We start from the raw sequence: 21,771 nt of genomic DNA, 5'->3' as shown, positions 1-21,771 counted from the left end.
CTCCAGAGAATTATAAATTGTGTCCCTTCTCCACCCACCCTTTCTTTCAGTGCTTTGGCATACACCCCATATAATTATTATTTCTGCATCAATGATCTAATGAAGAACATAGCACAGTTCTGTAAGTTAACTTCTCATAACAGCAGATGTTCAAATAGATCAGTGTTGTAGTATTCTTACCCTCTCTCACTCCATCCTCCCCTACATCTTGCTCTTTCTCTGGCCAGGGTGGCATATCCTGTTTTACCTTTGCCTTTCTGATTTGACATGAGATTACATGAGACATAATTTCATTTGAGCTTCAGGATTCATCCTTTCTTTTGGGTGAGAAAGCTGTGATTTTAGGCATGCCTGTACATCCCTTTTATACCAGCATGTAATCTTGTGCTAAGGAAGGATGTCAGATATGCAAAGAAGAAGCTTTGTGCATCGGCCGGGAGTCCAATATCCTTTGCAGGATGCATCCCATTTACTTGTGGCTACTGCAGCAGTGATTTATCTGAACAGCTACTATTATGGTCGGTTAACAACCGTACTTTTGCCAATTCACAAACTCACTTATCAAACTGATAGATTAACTGAGAAAGATGCCTGGCTGGATAGCACATTGCAAGTTAAACATGCAAATTTGTATGTGTGTGTAGTTAAGACAGTTCATATCTTATGTTTTGGATAACTTGCAATAGTAAGAACTTGGTATTTTCAGGAATGACAAATGGGTGTGGTAATAAGGCATGGAACATGTATTCAGTTACTTTGAGGTAATTCATATTGTACTCTTGAGTTTACAGTTGTAAATATGACTTCAAGGAGACTAAAAGGACCATTGCATAGAAAAACTGTTGTTGGTCAAAAACTGTATCAAAAGTACTGTGAAGCCTAGCATTTACAAGGGCACTTCATTAACGCACATGATGTACATCTGTATGAAGCATTCCACAGATGTATCTTTAGAAAGTGTTTCTAGGATACAAAATATGGGAAGGCAAAAAACTCTTTAATATTTTGTATGCTGAATCTTAATTCTAAAGTTTATGTTATAACAAAAATGTCATCATAAACATGATCTTCTAAATATAAAGTATGTAGCTGTGCTGTGAAGTATGTAAGTAGAAGAAATTTGACTCTTTAAATGATACAGGTAAAAGTAATGTTTTTGAAGAGGGAAGCTGATCTCTTCTGCACTTCCCACTGTAGAGATTGTGCTCCCAGCACTCCTGGTACCTTTGTATGCCAAGTCTGAGACTGCAGTACCTCAAAGTAAAAGGAATACTGGGGTTCACATGCATTTGCCCAGCAGCTTGACCTTGGAGTTAGTATATTTGATTAGTTGAGTATACACCTCCCATACTGCAGGAGAAGGGAGGGGAAAGACCCCTTCTGCAAAAGTATTTTATGCCTGTTTGTTTTATTGTCTGAAGCTTCATTATGAAGGGAATTCAGATTCAGTAAGGGTAATGGTTCTGTTTCATATAGAAACCTTTTTGACTACATGGTCAACTGTTTAATTCTCAACTAATTGTCATATCATGTACCCATATTGTACTAGTTATGTATTGATAAATACGGGTTACCTTGACATTCCAGAATAATGTATGATGATTCAGATTTTTAGGGGTCCTTCAAATGAAAATTTAGCTTTCTTCATTGATAATGGACTTTTGCATTTAATGAATTAAGCACCCCTTAATCACATGCATATTCCACAGAGAAACACACAAAGTTCATCCAGTGGAGCTTTGAAATTATTATATAAAGTGCTAATAATGACCCTATCCCCCATTATTCAGCTCTTGCTTCTAGAGTTAGAGTCAAAAGCCTCAAGTCAGGAAAACTTTGTTTTTTAAATATTGACACTGTGCATGTAAAATGTAAGCATTTTCTTAGGAAGTCTGTAACGGTAATGCATTTTCTAATTACTTTAGTACCCCACAGGCACGTATACACACACACACACACACACACACACACACACACACACACACACACACACACACACACACACAGACACACACACAGACACACACAGACACACACACACACACAGACACACACACAGACACACACACACACACACACACACACACACACACACACACACACACACACACACACACACACACACACACACACACAGACACACACACAGACACACACACAGACACACACACACACACACACACACACACACACACACACACACACACACTTTCTTTAACAAAATCATTAATGCTGTAAGGGAGTCAAGGAACACAGGAATATTACAAGGACAAATCAGGGATGTCCCTGATAATTGGGGGCAAAGAAGAGTTGTCCTCCATGTCTCCAATAGTCCATGTCTGTCTTCACTTTGTGGATGACAAGTGCACTTTACCAAAAAAAAGTAGATGTTGATTCAAAATCTGCTATCAGTCTGGTACTAGAATGCAACATAGTGGCTGGATCATGTACATGTATTTCTTGCTGACTGAAATCTATGCATCCATAATCTCTTGTTCCCATTTTTATATATGAAGTTGCGGTACCACATCAACAGTGACCATCATCTGGAGCCAGTGTTAGCACTGCTGGGTGGCTACCGCTACCACAGATGTTGTTCCATTTCGTACACGTGCACTCACACCTGTGATCAGTTTAGAGAACTTAAAAAGTTAGGTGTATGTGTCAAACTGCAGTCATTTGAAAATGGGGATAAAAGTTCTTTAAATGTTGGCACATCCAAATAATATGGACACGCAGCATAAAATTTGTACAGCGAGTAACTTACGACTCCTGTTACTTTCATTACTGCCACGTTTTCTTGGTAGTAATAATTCTGAACTGCAATCATTCTACTTGGTATTTTCTGTATGTCATTAGATATTTTTGTTGTTGCTAAGATTTATTAAGTCTTTTTAAAGTACTCCAGTAGCGATATAACTATCAGCAAGTCCGCATTTCTGTAAGAAAAATATAGTACCAACAATGATCCATGTGTTAAACTTTAGGCTGATGTGTTTTATCCAAGGCCCAAAACAAGTTCTCCGATATGCTGAGAAATTTTTAAAAAGTGTGCATGTGTGCATGCGTGTGGAGTTGGAATAATAGGCAAGTTATTTTCATGTGAATGACCAGGCCAAGGTATCGACTCTCTTATTGCGCTATTTTGTGGAGTCAGAAGCATCTTCCTTATTCCTTCTGAGCAAGCAGTTCAGTTATTGTCTGTCCTACCTGCCAGGATTTAAACAAGGCACAAGCTGCCAGTTTAAAGAAGACTGCAGCTTTCTGTTGATGTTACACAAGCTCTTCAGACTAAAGTTCCCTTCCAAATGCTGGTCACAGTTTTAAAGGCAAGTGGTGTGTGTCTGCTCTAACAAGTAGAAGTACAGAACTGAATGAAAGTGAAATGCATACAAAAAAAGTCTTGTGTAGGGTCTTTGGCTTTCATATTTAGTTCCAACTGCTGGTTGACTGCTTAGCAATTTACAGTGCTGCAAAAATAATTGTCATCAGGCTGTACAAAGCATTATTTTTCCTTGAATGCAGGTATCTTCAGGTGGGGAGAGAATACTGATTAAGGGTATGAAGTGATGACGCTGTTAAGTCAGTATGTAAGGCGGAATACTCAGAAGCTGCATGCACAATTGCATGAAAGTTTTGGATATTTTCATGCCCATCTTCCCCTATTCTCTTGAGTGTGGGGACTTAGAAACGTGTAGTAAAGGAACATGCATACTAGATCGAATTTAAGTAAACAGGTGGCTATCCTGTTTGGTGCTTACTGTGACTTTGTGTATTTCTACATGCTTTTTAGATACTTTTTAAGATAAATTGCCACAAATTACAGTACAAAAATAAACCTGTGTGATCAGAATACCTTTTATTATTTTTTAAAAGATGATTTTTTTTTTTTTGTTACAATGTCTGTCTTGGTGGCCAGCAGTTGCCATATATTTGAAGCAGAAAGTTTCGGTAATGCTTTGTCTTTGCCTCAGTGCACTTTACAATAAATGTATGCATTCCAGCTTTTTTTTAATACCCTTAAAAAGGCAAATTATCCTACATTTATATGTGTATCAGAGAGAAGATTAAGGGTTAGTGTATGCCACAGTCAGAGAAAGGTAAAGATAAAACAGCATAGCAAAGGAAACCACACATCAGCAGCTACCATTCGGAGTCATATTGAATATTAAGAATCGCATGCAAGAGCTGTGCCGGTGGCATAGAGGGATAAAGACCTGACTAAGACCCAGGCGACTTTGGTTTGATTAGCGGCTCAGGTGACTGATGGAGCATCATTGAGGGATGGATGTTACCATTCTGGAGTGGGTGGGCAGGCCCAGTAGGCATTTGCTGTGACAATCCCTAGTGGAGGCTGAGGACACCAGTAGGCATATTGAAGATGGATTTAGGGCAGAGACATGGTAGAGGTGGATTGGTACGGTATTGCATGCCTGGCCCTGGGCATACCATTGGGTCTGCAAGAGGAGGGGAGATAGGCCATAAAGTAAAAAAGACACCCCCCCCGACATGCTCACATGTGGTAAACTCCTGGATACCTAGCTGTATGACTGTCCCCAGTATACTGGATTAAGTGGGGGGGGGGGGCAAAGATTGTAGATCCAGCGTGGGCAGGTACCATGGTGCCAGGTTGGTAATATGAAGGACGGTGGAGGGAGAAAAATGTGACACAAAAAAAGTGGGAAAAAATAATGCAAGGAAAGGCATGCTCCATTCTTTTTTGGCCCACCAGCTTCCTGACCAGCCACAAATTCATGATAAAACCCTGCCACCTATTCTATTACTCAGTCCATCCCAGACGCTCAAAGTAGGTGGTCCAGGATTCTGTCTGAGGAAACACTTTTGACCCATTGAGGTAATTTGAGTGAATCGAGGAAGAGCAGCTGTTTCTTTGACCATAACAGGGGACGGAATTTCAACCAGCAGATTACAAGAAAGAGACACTGCAACAATTCTAGTTCTTATGCTAAGCATTATTTTATTGGGTTAAGGGATGTGAAATCATTAAGTGGAAGAGCCAAATTCAGGGAGTAAAAATTAATAAGTACTATTGCAAATGGTACGGTTGAGAGCTGTGGCATGAATTGAATGTAGGTACACTTTACTAGTAGTCTTTTTCAGAGGAACCAGTAGAAAATGACTACAGAACTTGAACCTAAAATCTTTGAACCTGACCAGAATGTAGAACACAGTTTGAGCTGCGTTTGGGTGTATAGACCTAGGTGTTGGTTATTATCAGATTGTTATCGATGAGACAACACTGAAATGAATGACACCTGAAGTAAGTTGTACTCTTTATTTTCTGAATGAAGTTTCCTAATAAACAGCAGTGCATCCCTTTTTTTAATCTTGTTTCTACAAATGTGACAGCAGTAAGCCTTTACAAACTCTAGAACCATTTATGTCTTTTGGGAGCATTGATAACATTGTATATATTTATATTTCTTAACTCTCTGATAGTTTATTGAATATTTTCCAGTTTCTGGTCGAGTCCCTACATTCCAGCCAGATGGCTGTCGTTTCAAGCACACCAAGTTTGAGCAGTGATAAACGGCGCCAGGATGATGTGCACCAGAGAGAAGTGGCACTGGACATCATGTCAGAAATTGCTCACGCCTTTGATTTTCCAGATTTAAATAGGTTTCTTAATGTAAGTTTCTTATTTTATGCACATTATTTTACAGTTAGAATCTTTCATTTATTCAAAAACATGGGCATGAACCACACCATATTAAGATGAAAGGAAATGTAGGAATGAAGCACAGTTACACATGCACACAAAATCCATCCAGCGCAGTATCTTGAACAATGCTGAATTAATGTCTGAATGCACAGTTCTGAAGAATACAGAATATGCATATATATATATATATATATATATATATATTTACATATATATATATATATATATATATATATATATATATATATATATATATATACATATACATATATTTACATATATATTGCTTAAATATTCAACTGTGGTCTAGCAACCTTCGGGATTGGTGTAGTACTTACAGTACTCAGATTTATCTGAAATTCGGTAATCCACTAACCAGTCAGGCTGGGTGGCATCACAGTAAAGAGTATTTTATTACCAGTGATGTGGAAGCTGTAGACGCCTCCCGCCCAATGGGTGCAGTGGAAGCAAGCATCCCCCCCATCCACTTAAACATGCATTTAGTTTGTGCTAGTGACAGTGTCAATACTGTAGCAACTTTATATGTTTTGTGTGATTTTTTTTTTTTGTTCCATTCAAGATATTGTACTTTTGAGGTATTTTCAGTTTCAGGATTTTCTGCTTCATTAAAGTATGCTAGGAAATTCTTCCGCACTCTCTATATAAATTTAAATAATTATAAATTAATAATTTAGTAATTGTAAGTCTTTCATATATATATATATATATATATATATATATATATATATATATATATATATATATATATATATATTGTTCGTGTTGCATTGAGCAATATCTAGCTGGAAGTTGTGACTGTTTTTTCAGTACGTCCCCACCCACCCTCCCTGTTTTTGTCTTGGTGGCTTTGAAACTGCCCGCCCCTCTTGTAAATTTGCACTTGGATACTCCTCCTGGGCCCATCTCATTTGCTCACTCAAAAAAAAAAAAAAAAAACATGTATCTGCTTTTACTGTATTTGTGTTTCTTCCTACTTTATTTTGCTTTTGCGTCATCTTAAAAGTACTCAGTTGTATTTATTACTGCTTGGTGTAACTCATTCTAAGCCTTTTAGTTTAAGCACTTGAGCTTCAGACCAGTTGTTTTACATTAAGAAGGTTTGTGGTCTGCACTGTAGTGGCAGGACAGGTAGCTTACATCCTTCTAAGTTGGGAACTGCTGATTGAGGGCTCTGTCTGTTATTCTAAAAGTGTATTAATTCTGGTTTAAGCACTTGGGCTTCAGGCCAGTTATTTTACATTGAGAGGGTTCGTGGTCTGCACTCTTGTGGGAGGAGAGGCTGGACTCTGCCCTTCTGAGCTGGGAATTTCTGGTTAAAGGTTTATAGTGCCTGCATATTTGAACTGTTTCTTACTGAAATTGGTACACCTTGTTTGCTGTAGCATAGACTAGATCCAGGCTTGCTGAATCTAGCTTTGTTTGTATAACTTGAGCACTAATCCAGGCATTCTTTAAAGTATTCAATTGTATTTATTACTGCTTGGTAGTAACTTGATTAAAGTGTAGCTATCATTCTAAGTCTTTTGGATTAAGCACTTGGGCTTCAGGCCAGTTATTTTACATTAAGAGGGTTCGTAGACTGCACTCTTGTGGGAGGAGAGGCTGGACTCTGCCCTTCTGATCTGGGAATTTCTGGTTAAAGGCTTATAGTGCTTGCATATTTGAACTGCTTCTTACTGAAATTGGTACACCTTGTTTGCTGTAGCATAGACTAGATCCAGGCCTGCTGAATCTAGCTTTGTTTGTATAACTTGAGCACTAATCCAGGCATTCTTTAAAGTATTCAGTTGTATTTATTACTGCTTGGTAGTAACTTGATTAAAGTGTAGCTATCATTCTAAGTCTTTTGGATTAAGCACTTGGGCTTCAGACCAGTTGTTTTACATTAGGAAGGTTTGTGGCCTGCACTGTGGTGGCAGGACAGGTAGCTTACATCCTTCTAAGTTGGGAACTGCTGATTGAGGGCTCAGTGTCTGTTATTCTAAAAGTGTATTAGTTCTGATTTAAGCACTTGGGCTTCAGGCCAGTTATTTTACATTAAGAAGGTTCGTGGTCTGCACTCTTGTGGGAGGAGAGGCTGGACTCTGCCCTTCTGAGCTGGGAATTTCTGGTTAAAGGCTTATAGTGCCTGCATATTTGAACTGTTTCTTACTGAAATTGGTACACCTTGTTTGCTGTAGCATAGACTAGATCCAGGCCTGCTGAATCTAGCTTTGTTTGTATGCTTGTTGTTTGTTTGCTTCTTATTTCCCTGAAACGCTAATTCCACCTAAAACATGGCTTTTCAGCGCTTCTGTGGATCCCTAGTGATATCTGCATTGCTTACTGTACTTATTTCCTTGTTTCACTTGAAAGAAAGTTACTGTTTGTCGTTTTTTCCTTTAAGTTACCTGTAGCACATTGCATTTAAGTTACCTGGCACTTGTTCACTAAAGCAATTATATAAGTCAGCACTAAAAAATTAAAAGCACTACACCCTCGCAAACTCTCCTTGAGTACCTTGTTCCCCATTGGCCCTTTTTTTTCAATTATAAAGGAATTCCCAATACTATTCTAGCATGTCCAAAGGTCAGTTGTCAATCTCCGCTCCGGTCCAGCTGGTGAATCTGGGAATCTTGATGTTACAACTGCCTCATGTACACAGACAACCCTCTCCTCCTCCCAACAAATTCCAACACATGTGAGAGATGCATCTATATAGCCAAACTGGAGGCTAAGCTCTCTCAACTCAGTACTGGCGTAACCAGTCAGGAGGAAAATGAAACCACACTCACTACAATTCCAGTCTCACATAGACCTACCACAGCAGCAAACCAAACACACAAAAACATACTCGGAGGCTCTAAATAAAAATCTGCCTAAGAAGCAGAGACCTCCAAAGCAGACACCCAAGCAACCGCTACCCCAAAACAAAACACGTGCAACACATAGCTCACAAAGCCAGTGTGCCGAACAGTCACAGCCCTTAAGGCTAAACAACACACCTGATACACTTGTAATAGGTGACTCTGTCATCAGGCACACTGACGTCCCGCTCACCAGGCTGAACAAGGAGAAGGTCACGGTGAGCTGCCTGTCGGGCGCTAGGATCCGCCACATAACACAAGCACTCAGGTCACTCCAACGCAAGTACAAATATGATTCAGTCATTGTCCATGCTGGTGTGAATGACCTGAGACGTACCTCCCTGGACTACATGAAAAGAGACATGGAGGAGCTCTCTGAGCATGTAGCCCAGGCTGGTATGACCCTGACCTTGAGTAGCATCTTACCCTCACCAAGAATGATGCCACAATATGAAGACAAGATGATCAATTTCAACAACTGGCTTAAGTATTGTTGTCATTCAAAGGGGATCCAGTGCCTGTCAGCCTGGGATGACATGTTCGACAAGCCACGATGCTTCACTAGGGACGGCTTGTAACTATCACCCCTGGGCTTTCGGATATTGGCAAAGGCTCTTGCTACCCCCATAGTGCCTTTTTTATGCAAGGCTCAAAAGACTAACCCACCTCCATAGGTATCACAAGGGATAAGAAACTAAGAGTAATGCTACTCAACGCCAGAAGTCTAAACCTCAAGATGCATGCTCTCGAAACCCTCCTTAGCATGGAGAACATCGATATCTGTGCAGTAACAGAAACCTGGTTCAAGGCTCCCGAGAACACCCCAGCACTACCAGGTTTTACCTCATACCATGCTTTTCGGCCCCAAAACTTGGACCGAACCACAAAAATAGGGGGAGTATCAATATTCGTCAAAGATACCCACACCTCCAGGTTGGGGGCACAGTACGAAGCATCAGAGACTATCCATGTGCAACTAACAGTGGGTAAAACTGACTTCCAGTTTATAGCCTGCTACAGACCACCCTCCCAAACCCAGGAACTCCACTCAGCCTTCCTGAGAACACTGAAAAATATGAAGGTCTCTCCAAACACCATTATATTGGGCGACTTCAACTACCCAAACATAGACTGGGAGCATTACTCTAGCTCCAACACCCTAGCCCAAAGGTTCCTAGAATTTATAAACTCAAATGCTATGGAACAACTTGTTAACACTCCCACAAGAGGGGAAAACATACTGGACCTGATCATCACCAACATGGGGACTCTATGCTCCAGACCAGAAGTGTATAAATCTACAAAACAAACAGCACCAGAATTACCCATTCTGAAAACTTAAAACCTTGCTTTTGATGTAAATAGGACCTGTTTTAGAGACAGGTATGTATTTCAGAGACTTCCCCGTTTCAGGAATGAGCTCCCCATCCATCTGAAGCAGAGCTTCTCCCTAAACCAGTCCAAGTGTATCTTGGACAATTGGATGGGGAACAAGAAATTCATACCTAGTTTGGTACCTGTGTCTCTAATGGACACAGGCAACCTGTAAATGGTTCATCGCCCAGGCCCCTGCTTGTAAATGTTTCATCTCCCAAGCCCCTGCTTAAACTTATCAAGGGTATCAGAACTTTATACTTAGAAGGGTACCACAACTACCATGGTGACTCCCTTTACTCCCACAAGATAGCCAAATTGTGGAACACTCTTCCACAGTCCATCACACAAAATCCTCACCACCATGAGTTCAAACAACTCCTAAAAAATTACCTAGCCAAACACTGGCTTTGCCCCTGTCATTCACTGGGCTAATTCTTCTACTTCCCATACCTTAGCCTACTTTACCTTCAGGTATACTCTCTCCATCTCTTCTCTAACTCTACTATCCCATAACAGCTTGCACACTGTTTTTATTTGGACAGAATTTGATTCCAGACTTTCTGTGCATAGTAACTAACTCCATGCCTTTTCATCACTGTTATAGATATACATACTGTCTCTGATTTTATTTAGTGCACACTGTCTTTGTAATAAGTATTTCTGTATAAGCGTACAGACTCTGTATACATGTGTACTATTGTTTTGTATTCTGTACTGTCTACTGTATTATATTAATTATAATTAATGTAAGCTTTGATCTGATATTGTTAATCCTCGTTCATTCCTTACATATGGGTATCGGTTCCGACCTCGGAACTGAGCCGGCCATTTTCCAAGCTCGCGTTAGCTACAAACTCTTACCCATAATCCCCCTCTCCCTGTTTCTTCAGATTTCGTTTGCCGCATTGCCATTTGGTCATGTCAAGCTGCTTCTCTTGAGCTAAGTATAGATATTTGTTGTCAGACTAGTCATATATATAACTTTTTCTGTCAGAAAAGTTTGTTTGTTGTCTCTTACCCTGTCACACTTAGTGACCATATTTTCTTGAGTTCTCTTTACTCTTCGCCTTTTTTACCGCAAGGTATTTCTCCCTTACCATTGTTGGTAATCTCTTCCTTTCTTCATACCTTTGGGTATTCTTTTATACCATTGTTGGTACCCTTTCTACTGTCCCCTTTTTCTGCCATGGCAGATAAGAAAGGTAGTCTGGGATTTAGAAGGTGTTCTGATTGTGGACACAAATTACCTACATTAGATGCACACTCTTTATGCGTTTACTGCTTGGGTGAGTCCCACTTATCTGTTGACCCGCTGTGTGCTATTTGTAAAAATTTTTCTAACAGAACCTTGTTGGAAAGGAAAAGTAAGTTGTTGCTGAAGGGACTTCTCAAATCTCCCTTTTCAGGGTATATTTCTGGATCGGAGGCTTCAACCCCTCCTAGAGCCCATAAGAAAATTTTGGATGATCTTACTAAGGCCTTCGTCCCCGGCTGGGGACTCCTGCCAACCAAGACCTAAAAAGGCAAAAGTTTCTGCTTCAGAGCTCACTCAGTCAGCTCCAGTGCTTTCGGTGCCTAGACCTTCGGCACTGAGGCCTTTGGCACCATCAGTGATCTCTGCTTCATCTTCTCCTGTTGCCTTTACTATATCGGCACCGAGGGGCTCCTCGGTTCAGACTATTACGACTACTGCATCGGCACTGACTGTTCAGTCAGCGCAGACCTTGACCATGTCAGTTCCGACATTTTACTCGGAACCGACGCCTCAGTTATTGGCTCCAAATTTGTCGGTTCCAGCTTTGGTACCGGCAACCACTCCGGCACCGATCCTTGTGTCGGTGCAGACCGTGACCTCGGCACCAATGATTAACTCGGTGCAGACACCCGTAGTCCAGTCTATCTCTTCACCTTTGTTCTCGGTGCGGACTGGTGAGGTGGGCACCGAGCTTGTCTCTTCTGTGGACAGACCTGTTTCTCCCTCAGTCTCCATGAGGTCCACTAGAAGCCTTTCCGAGCACGACATGCTGCGTCTTGTGGATCAAGTGCTTCTGGCCAGAGGTATCCCTCCCCCCCCCCAGGAACTATCCTTCCTTGGGAGGTGATCACCCATCTCCAAAGACCCCTTGTTATTCTCCTCCTTCATTGCCTTTGAAGTCCGTTGATATAGCACAGTCTTCCCCCTCTGCAGTTCCCTTTATGGATTTCACTAAGGAACCGCAATTGCCTTGGTGGCAGGAGGGTTTTGCTATGACCCAGGATGACAGTTGTGACACATGTAATTTGCTGTTCCACAGCCATCCGGGGACTCTGAGTCGGCAGGCTGAGCCACTTAGGGGAGGGGTGACCCCTGTCCTGGACACTCACCCCTCTTCAGGTGGACCAGCCTTTCAACTGATGGAGAAGGCTCTGGCTTCTGCTGGTGATACTGTGCCCTCTATCCCCCCGCCCTCCTCTGATGCACTGTTTTCACAAGTCGCACCTAGCGGACACCGGGTGCAAGGGCCTCAGGACATATTCCCACAGGAAACCCCTTTTCCGCTGCCTTCCCCAGCTTCTCCCTCTGAGAAAGTCTACCGGAAATGTTTGTGTAAGAGGAAGCACATGGACTCCACAGAGGAGACCCTCACTGAAGACACGGACTTTGATGAGGGGGAAGGATCCCCCCGGTCACCCTCTGAGGTATCCTTTGGTGATATCCTCGAAAACCTTAAACAGAGAGGTGACTGGCAGCCCTCTAATCTGACCACTGAGGAGTCTGTGTTCCTGCAGGCCTTTAAGATTTTGTCCCCTCCTGCTACGGATCCCCATTGGTCTAAAGGTCTCCCTGTGGATGCACTGGTGGTGGCGGCCGCAACAAAAAAGGATCTGGTGGAAGAAGAAAGCCAGACTGTCCATCTGCATAATAAAGAGTTCCGGGCCCTGGACAGGATAGGGAAGTGCACCTTTGCATCAGCAACCTTTACTATCAGGTCCCAGAATTATATGGCACACTTTACCAGGCTTCAAAGGGGTCTGATTTCCGAGCTCTCTGAAACATTGGCTGGTGCTGTGTCTGATGAGGTCCGTGACAAAGTGGCCTCTCACCTGGCCACCATTAAGTCAATATCTACCTCCTCTATGCGACTGATATCTCACACATCAGAAGGAACAGCTAGAGCGACGGGTTCAGCTGTGGTCTTGAGACGACAAGCCTGGATGCGCTTGTGCAATTTTGCGGAACCCTTTAAGGCTTCCTTTCTTAACGCTCCCATTGAGGCCTCTTCGTTGTTTGGACCCAAAGTTAAAAGCACACTGGCCAGATGTGAACAGGACGGTCAGACCCTATATAGCGTAGGTGTCCATTATTCTTCCCCTCAATGTGCTTTCTCCCGAAACCAAAAGAGTGGGAAGATATGGTTCAAGAAATCTCAGGGTCTTTTCCGTGACACACAGGCTGAGTTCTCCCCTAGAAGCAGAGGGAGAAACTCACAGGAAAGACTCTCCTTTTGGGGCAGAGGGGGTCTGCGTAACCAGGGTCTCAGGGACTCTTACCCTGGCCAGTCGTACCAGCGCTCCTGAAGAGCAGCCCAACTCCTTTCCTCTGGAGGTGGTTGGGGGTCATTTCTCTTTGTACCCTTGTGCCTGGCTAGCCATCACCACCGATTCATGGGTACAAAGGATCATAACCGGAGGTTATTATATCCCCTTTGATCTTTGTCCCGTCCCTTCAAAAAACCTTCCCAACATTCCACCCAGTCAAAGGGAAGATGCAGCACTAGAGATAGAAAAGCTGCTAAGAAAGAGAGTCATCCAAATAGTTCCTCCAGACCAGATAGGATCCGGATTCTACTCAAGACTATTTTTGGTGCCAAAGAAAACCGGGGACTGGAGACCAATTTTGGATCTCAGTGTATTGAACAAGTTTGTGAGTGTCCAAATATTCCGGATGGTCTCAATACAGTCTATCCTCCCGCTTTTGGAAAAAGATGATTGGATGTGCTCGATAGATCTTCATGATGCGTACTACTACATAAAAGTGGACAGGCCATCAAGAAGATTTTTGCTCTTCCGTGCGGGAGCCAGTCACTACCAGTTCAGAGTACTGCCCTTCGGACTCTCTACAGCCCCCAGAGTGTTCACAAAGTGCATGGCAGTCATCACAGCTCACTTGCGACTACAAGGATTCCAGGTGTTTCCATACCTAGACGACTGGCTCATTTACGCCCCTACCAGACATCTACTGGAAGAAGCCCTGGCATACTCTCTCCTCGCTGCACAAAGGCTAGGCATAACCATAAACTGGCAAAAATCCAATCTCACCCCATCTCAGTCCACAGAATTCATAGGGGTCATCTTGGATACAAAGAACGGCAGAGCTGTCATTCCAGAGCACAGAATTCTAAGGATAAAGCAACAACTGATCCCAATCCTTTCAAGGGAGAAATCCACAGGCTCACTCTGTCCTATAGCTGTTGGGTTCCATGGCAGCCTCCATCACCATTGTCCCCCTGGCCAGGTTTCATGTGAGGCTTCTACAATGGCTACTGCTCACCCAATTGTATCCTTTTCAGCATCCTCTTTCAGCCAAGATTCGAGTAACCCACAGGTGCAAACATGATTTAAATTGGTGGATGACACACAATCTGTCACAATGGTCTCGCCCTTTCTCCCCCCAGCAACCCAAGGCCACAGTGACCACGGACGCCTCCCTGATGGGGTGGGGGGGGGGCTATGTCAGGAACAGACTGTCCAAGGCACTTGGTCCGAATTGGAGGCCTAACTGCATATAGATGGGGCAGTGCTTCTGGCGTTGCAAGCATTCCACCCCCTGCTGCCGTCTGGGACGATTGAGATTCAGTCAGACAACATGGCGGTGGTCTGGTACATCAACAAACAGGGCAGAACTATATCTTACCCCCTCTGTTGAGAGGCCATGAGGATATGGCAATGGGCGATGGCTACCAACCGTTTTCTTCTAGCAACGCACATTCCCGAGAGTTCCATCGTGATAGCAGACAGACCCAGCAGTTGCATTCTACAACCTCACGAGTGGTCCCTGAATCCCTTGATAGCGGTGGAGATCTTTCACCGCTGCGACCTCTTTGCATCCCCGACCAACTACAAATGCAGCAACTACTTCACCCTTATTCCCCCTCCAGGACAGTCACCCAGGGATGCTCTAGTCCACGATTGGCTCTCTGGTCTTCTTTATGCATTCCCATCTTTTCCCCTCATTCCCCAGTTTCTGAAGAAAGCCCGTCAGTTGAAGAGCAAGGTGATCCTCATAGCACCATATTGGCCTTGTCAGATTTGGTTCCCCTTCCTTTGGCCTCACCTACTAGATCAACCATGGATTCTCCATCCAATCCCGGAGCTGATCTCACATCCACAGAACCTGATTCATCCCAACTTGGACAGCCTGATGCTCACAGCTTGGCTACTCCAATTCCCTTGATTGCCAGGCAGAATGATCTTTCTTTACCAGTACGTGACATTCTCATTGCATCTCATAAGTCTTCCACTGGAACTACTTAATTAAGCAAGTGAAAAAGATTTACCTGTTGGCTGAAAGAGAAACAAGTAGATCCCTTCTCAGCACCAGTGTTGATAATACTAGAGTGTCTGGCCGACCTTTTTCAATCGGGTCTATCGGACTCTACCATTACAGTTCATTTGGCTGCAATATCTAATTTCCATGGGGGTGTCCAAGACTCCTCTCTTATGTCACACAAATTGTGCAAGACCTTCATAAAAGGTCAATCATCTGAAGCCACCTTTTAGAGAACCTATTCAACCATGGGATCTGTCATTAGTTCTACAAGCTCTGACAATGCCACCCTTCCAACTAGCTTCTTCTTGCAATCTCAAATATTTGTCATGGAAAACCTTGTTTTTGGTCACCATTACTTTTGCCAGACGTATCTCTGAGCTTCAAGCTTTATGTATCAAGAGTCCATACTTGATTTGTCATAGAGATAAGTGTCTTTGAGAGCTAATCCTTCATTTCTGCCAAAAGTGGTCTCTGAAATGTCCATTAATCAAACCATTGAATTGCCAGTTTTCTTTCCCAATCATTCAAACAGAGGAGAGTATTGCCTACATACCCTAGATATTCACAGGCAAATCCATTTTTACTTAAACAGGACAAGGTCCTCTCGTAAATCTGACCAGTTATTTTGGCCTATTCTGGACCTAGATTAGGATCTACTGTTGCTAAGGTCACATTAGCTAGATGGTTGAAAGACTGTGACACCTTCATTTATACACAACGTAATATTCCGTTGTCTACTACCATGAAGGCTCATTCGACAAGGTCGGTGGCAACTTCTGCTGCCTTCCATGCCAATGGCAACTTCTGCTGCCTTCCATGCCAGTGCTTCTTTACATGACATCTGTGCAGCTGCAACTTGGGCTACTCCTCATACCTTCATCAATCATTACAAATTGGATTTGGCCTCCAGGGGAAGAGCATTTTTTGGTTCTATGGTGCTCAGGAATGTCCTTCCATGAGAGCCTCCCAGGAATAGAGGTAGCTGGGGATTCTGTCCCATACGTAAGGAATGAACGAGGATTAACAATATCATATAAAGAAGCTATGTCTTACCATAACGTTCCATCTGTATTGTTGATCCTCGTTCAGTCATTACAACCGTCCCTTCTTCCCCTTCCTGTGGTTTCTAGTGGATCTCACCATCCGGTTCTCTTAGGTCATTTGACCAGAGGTAGCCTCTACCTTCTTTTGACTTACAAACTCAATCTGAGGTAACATGGAGAAGGGGATTATGGGTAAGAGTTTAGCTCGAGAGTTTGTAGTTGAACCTGTCTGCCAGAATGTTGGCAATGTCAGTGGGTTCAGTGTATTTTGTGTCATTTTGGACTAACTCTGAGCATATCTGGGAGTTTCCACCCAGGTTTCTAACATAGCTAAAGAAGGCCTTGTGATGGTCTTTTGTGTCATTTGCGATTTCTCTCTCAAAGTTGGCCTTGGATGATTTTATGAGTGATCGTAGTTTTTTGCTAGTACTGATCAGAGATGCCTTCCCTTTTAGGGATTTTGCTCGGTCATGTAGTAGCTTCCTCCTTCTGTTGTAAAGTTTGTTTATGGCTGGGGTCCACCAGACCGGTCGCCTGCCTTTGGGGGAATGGGTCTTGGTTTTATTTGGGATTGCATGATCCATGCATTCTTGAAGGTGCCCATAGAAGGCATTTGCAAAGGATTCAGCAGTGTGGGTTGTGGTTTCCACTGGCCCAGGGGCCTTGAAAGATACCACTTCAGTCTTAAGAAGTGTGAAGTTTGCTTTTGAGAAGTTCTTCACTGTGGTCTTTTGTGCAGGGGGTGGGGTCGGGATGTGGATTTCCAGTGAGATTAATTTATGGTCTGATCTTACCAAAGAGGGATGTACTTCCGGTGTGGAGCATTTTGTCCCCATGTTTGTGATGATCAGGTCTAGTATATTTTCTCCTCTTGTGGGAATGGTGACTAGTTGTTCCATTGCATTTGAGTTTATGAATTCTAAGAACCTTTGGGCTAGGGTGTTGGGGCTTGAGTAATGTTCCCAGTCTATGTTTGGGTAGTTGAAGTCTCCCAAAATGATGGTATTTGGAGAGACATTCATACTCTCCAGTGTCTTCAGGAAGGCTGTGTGGGGTTCCTGAGTTTGAGAGGGTGGTCTGTAGCATGCTATAAACTGTAAGGCAGTTTTGCCTATGGTTAGTTGCACCTGGATAGTCTCCGATGCTTCGTGCGTTGCCACTAACCTGGAGGTGTGGGTATCTTTGATGAAAATGGATACTCCCCTCCTTTTGTGGTTCTGTCCAAGTTTTGGGGCGAAAAGCATGATATGAGGTAAAACCTGATAGTGCTGGGGTGCTCTCAGGAGCCTTGAACCAGGTTTCAGTCACTGCACAGACATCGATGTTCTCCATACTGAGGAGGGCTTGAGGGTGCATCTTGAGGTTTAGACTTCTGGCATTGAGCAGCATTACCCTTAGTTTTTTCCACTTGTGTTTTCTAGGGAGGTAGGTTTGTCATTTGAGCCTTGCCTAAAAAGGCACTATGGGGTGGCAAGAGCCTTGGCCAATATCCAGAAGCCCAGGGGTGACAGGTGCAAACCATCCCTTGAAGCAGCGTGGCTTGTCAAGCATGTCATCCCAAGCAGACAGACACTGGATCCCCTTAGAATGACGCCAGTAATTAAGCCAATTGTTAAAACTGATCATTTTGTCTTTGTACTGTGGCATCATTCTTGGTGAGGGTAAGATGCTGCTCAGGGTCAGGGTCATACCGGCCTGGGCTACATAATCAGAGAGCTCCTCTATGTCTTTTTTCATGTAGTCCAGGGAGGTCGTCTCAGGTCGTTCACACCGGCATGTACAATGACTGAGTCATATTTGTACTTGCTGTGGAGTGACCTGAGTGCTTGTGTTATGTGGCGGATTCTAGCTCCCGACAGGCAGCTTACTGTGACCCTCTCCTTGTTCAGTCTGGTGAGCGGGACGTCAGTGTGCCTGACTATGGAGTCACCTATTACAAGTGTGTCTGGCATGTTGTTTGGCCTTAAGGGCTGTGACTGTTTAGCACACTGACTTTGTGAACTATGTGTTGCATTTGCTATGTCTTGAGGTGGTGGTTGCTTGGGTGTCTGCTTTGGAGGCCTCTGTTATTTTGGTAGATTTTTAATCAGCGCCTCCGAGTATGTTTTTGTGTGTTTATGTGTTTGGTTTGCAGTTGTGATAGTTCTATGTGAGACTGGGTTTGTGGTGTGCGTGGTTACCTTCTCCTGACTGGTCTTGCCAGTACTGAATTGAGAGAGCTCAGCCTCCAGTTTGGCTATATAGTTGCATCTCTCGCATATGTTTGTATTTGTTGGGAGGAGGAGAGGGTTGTCTGTGTACATGAGGCAATTGTAACATTGCCTCAAGATTCCCAGATTCACCAGCTGAACAGGAGAGGACGCCAGCAACTGACCCTTGACATGCTAGAAATAGTGAAAAAGATTGCTGTGTAACTGAGTCAGAAAGGACCTATAGGGAAATGGGTACTCAACAGAATTTAGGTGAATGAAGTACTTTTCGTTTGTTTGAGTGCTTTACCTGTGTAAAAAATGCTTTTGGAGCAAGTGCTGAGCTTTTCAGATAGAGTATAGGCTGTTTAGATTGCAAGTAGAACAGTTCTAAGGGAAAAATTGAAGAGCAGACTTGGCGGAGCCAGAAAAAGTTTAACCGGCACTGAGCTATGCGCACGACCGCGCAAAGGCGGATTTTAAGCAGTGAACTACAAAAGAGCTAGGAATGGTCCCAAACAACCAATTACTAACAGCTTCTTGTGCTGAGGTCACTTCCCCCAAGGATAGGTAGGCTGCTCAAGGCTCCCCACTCCCACTGGTGAGCAAAGAAACTTCCTTTTATCCAATTAAGGTAATGGACAACACAGGAACTACACCACAGCCCAGAATACAGCAATGCCTGTATACTGGTCTAAACTAGTCTAGAAAGGCGGGAAAACAAGGATTATTTTTTTGTTTTTTTTGCAGAAATACACAGAAAATGCAGAGACAGTGATAAATTAGTTACACAGGCTAGCACACTTTAGTGGGCAGCCTCCACAGTTCAATTAAACAAACAAACAAGCAAACTTTCGACTAAATTGACTAAATGTAACTTTAAGTGCAGTTTTTAAAATAAATGCAGTAATCAGTAAAAAAACAGTTCAGGCTAGTTTAAAGTAAGCAGCAGAAGCTATTTTCAGTGAAAAAAAAGCAGAGATACTTAAATCCAGAAGGTAGTCGCTTTTTCGAGTTCCTTGCTGCTAGGACCACTCTCTAAACCCACGTGGAGCTTGTCTGAGCAGTATAGCCAGAAAAAAGCAGAGGCGGATTTTAAGCAGTGAACTACAAAAGAGCTAGGAATGGTCCCAAACAACCAATTACTAACAGCTTCTTGTGCTGAGGTCACTTCCCCATATATATATATATATATATATATATATATATATATATATATATATATATATATATATATATATATATATATATATATATATATATATATATATATATATATATATATATATATATATATATATATGTGTGTGTGTGTGTGTGTGTGTGTGTGTGTGTGTGTGTGTGTGTGTGTGTGTATATATATATATATATATATATATCTAGGGTTTGGAGGTTGGTATAATGGTTAAGGTGTTTACCTTACAGACACAAGGTACAGTGTTCGATTCTCACCTTTGAGGGGAAATTGCCTAGGCTTAAAATGGCCCACAAGGGCAGTTAGCCTAGTACTCTGCTTTGAACCTATGAACATTTAGACAGTGAGTGATACATATGTACGATAAATAGAAATATTGAGGGATCCCCTACCAAGGATAGCCCGGCATCCAGCCTGTATACCAAAGTCTTTAGGTTGTAATTGGGACATTGTATTTCACACTTGTGCTCCCTGTGCACGGGCATGAAGTTGACGTATGGAAGTACCATCCTCAGAGCAACTTTGCTACTAGTCCAAATACCATATTCAGTCGTTGGTCTAAGTGCTTGTTCATCTGCTGGTTGCTAAGCCATTTTTGACATAAGTGCCCCATTGAATTTTTTTTTCTTATCTTCCTTTATTTTGTGGTTGTTGGTTTCATGTCATCCAGAATGGGGAAATATCAGTGGTGGAGGCATTCCCCATAAGGATCCTCATGAGCAGTGTTTCTTTTGCTTAGGTACTTCTACCATATGTCTTGTCCTATTTGTCAGGCGTTTGTTCCAGAGACCTTGCATAGCTGTCTCTCCTCTTCTCTTTAGCCATTTACTTAGAGAACCAATGTCATAAATCGTAGGTTAAGGTACTATGTAGGAATGGCCCTGGCCTGAGGGTCAACCGTCTGCAAAGAAGGCCAAGAAAGCTCAGTCTAATTCTTTGGCTGTACTGCCTCCACCGGACATCTCTCTCAATGCTATTGATGGTCCAGAGAACCGCCTGTGTTTTCAATCAGATTCCTTTGCTGTGACCATTTTGGAGGCCGGCATGGATCCAGTTTCTCCCAGGGTCTCTGCAGACATCCGTGCAAATGTTCAGGAGGAAACCGCGGCTGATTATTTTAAAAGGTCCTAGCAGTGTTCCATAAATCCTTGTTAAGGAGGAGATTCCCACTACGCTTAAGAGTGTTGTCAGGGGTTCGAGCCACCTAAGATCTTTAGGGCTGACTTCCTCTTGAAAATGTAGCAGAAAACTAAGAATCTTTCTTCTGCTTCCAGAGAACTTTAGCATGAATGGTAGGACTTCACACAGGATCTGTTTAATATCCTTATGGCTTTGAAGCCCCCTCACCCTCAGGTGGTCTCTGTTTATGCTTCCCCTTGGTCTTTGACTCCTCTTAAGAGGCCTAGGGAGCAAGTTTCCTCTGATGCGGATATGGATTTGGATGATGAATCCTCAAACTATTCTTCCCAGATTCCCCCTCCCTTGGGTTCTGGTTCTGGAGAGAGTAATCTTTTAGATCTCATTCTCCTTTAGAGTGGATTACTTTTGTGATGTGGTTTCCCTTATGATGGAGTTTTTTAAATGGGACTGTGTACTTAGGTCTCAGATGTCCAGAAAAGGTATTACAGTAGACTTCCTCTTATCCGTCTTCTGTTTAACCAGCCTCTTCTTTAACCAGTCATCAAATTTCTTTCATAGTCCTAGCAAAAGACAACAGAGAAGAACAGCACTTCTGCCTCCTCTAGGCTAAACAGTGGCAGACATTTGAGTTTTAGACTTCATATTGTTTAGAAAAATGCATACTAACACAAATCCTGTTATTCTAGCTGATTTATAACCTGTAAATGCTGTTTTGTATGCTTTTTCTGATTAACCAGCCATTCGTTT

The 21,771-nt window shown here is 42.8% G+C and overlaps 1 protein-coding gene across 1 annotated transcript in view; it reads left to right on the top strand.

The window, feature by feature from the left end:
• Positions 1-21,771, top strand: part of ATR (ATR serine/threonine kinase) — a 1,835,177-nt gene that overhangs the window by 638,230 nt on the left and 1,175,176 nt on the right. Inside the window, exon 14 of the mRNA XM_044071973.1 lies at positions 5,480-5,650. Coding sequence (XP_043927908.1) covers positions 5,480-5,650 — 171 coding nt within the window. The remainder of the gene's footprint in view (positions 1-5,479; positions 5,651-21,771) is intronic.

The sequence above is a fragment of the Protopterus annectens genome, chromosome 5.part0, assembly GCF_019279795.1.
Source record: "Protopterus annectens isolate FY-2018-M chromosome 5.part0, PAN1.0, whole genome shotgun sequence".
Taxonomy (NCBI): Eukaryota; Metazoa; Chordata; order Ceratodontiformes; family Protopteridae; genus Protopterus; species Protopterus annectens.
Note: the sequence above shows the minus strand (reverse complement) of the source record. Positions and strands in the feature narration are given on the sequence as shown.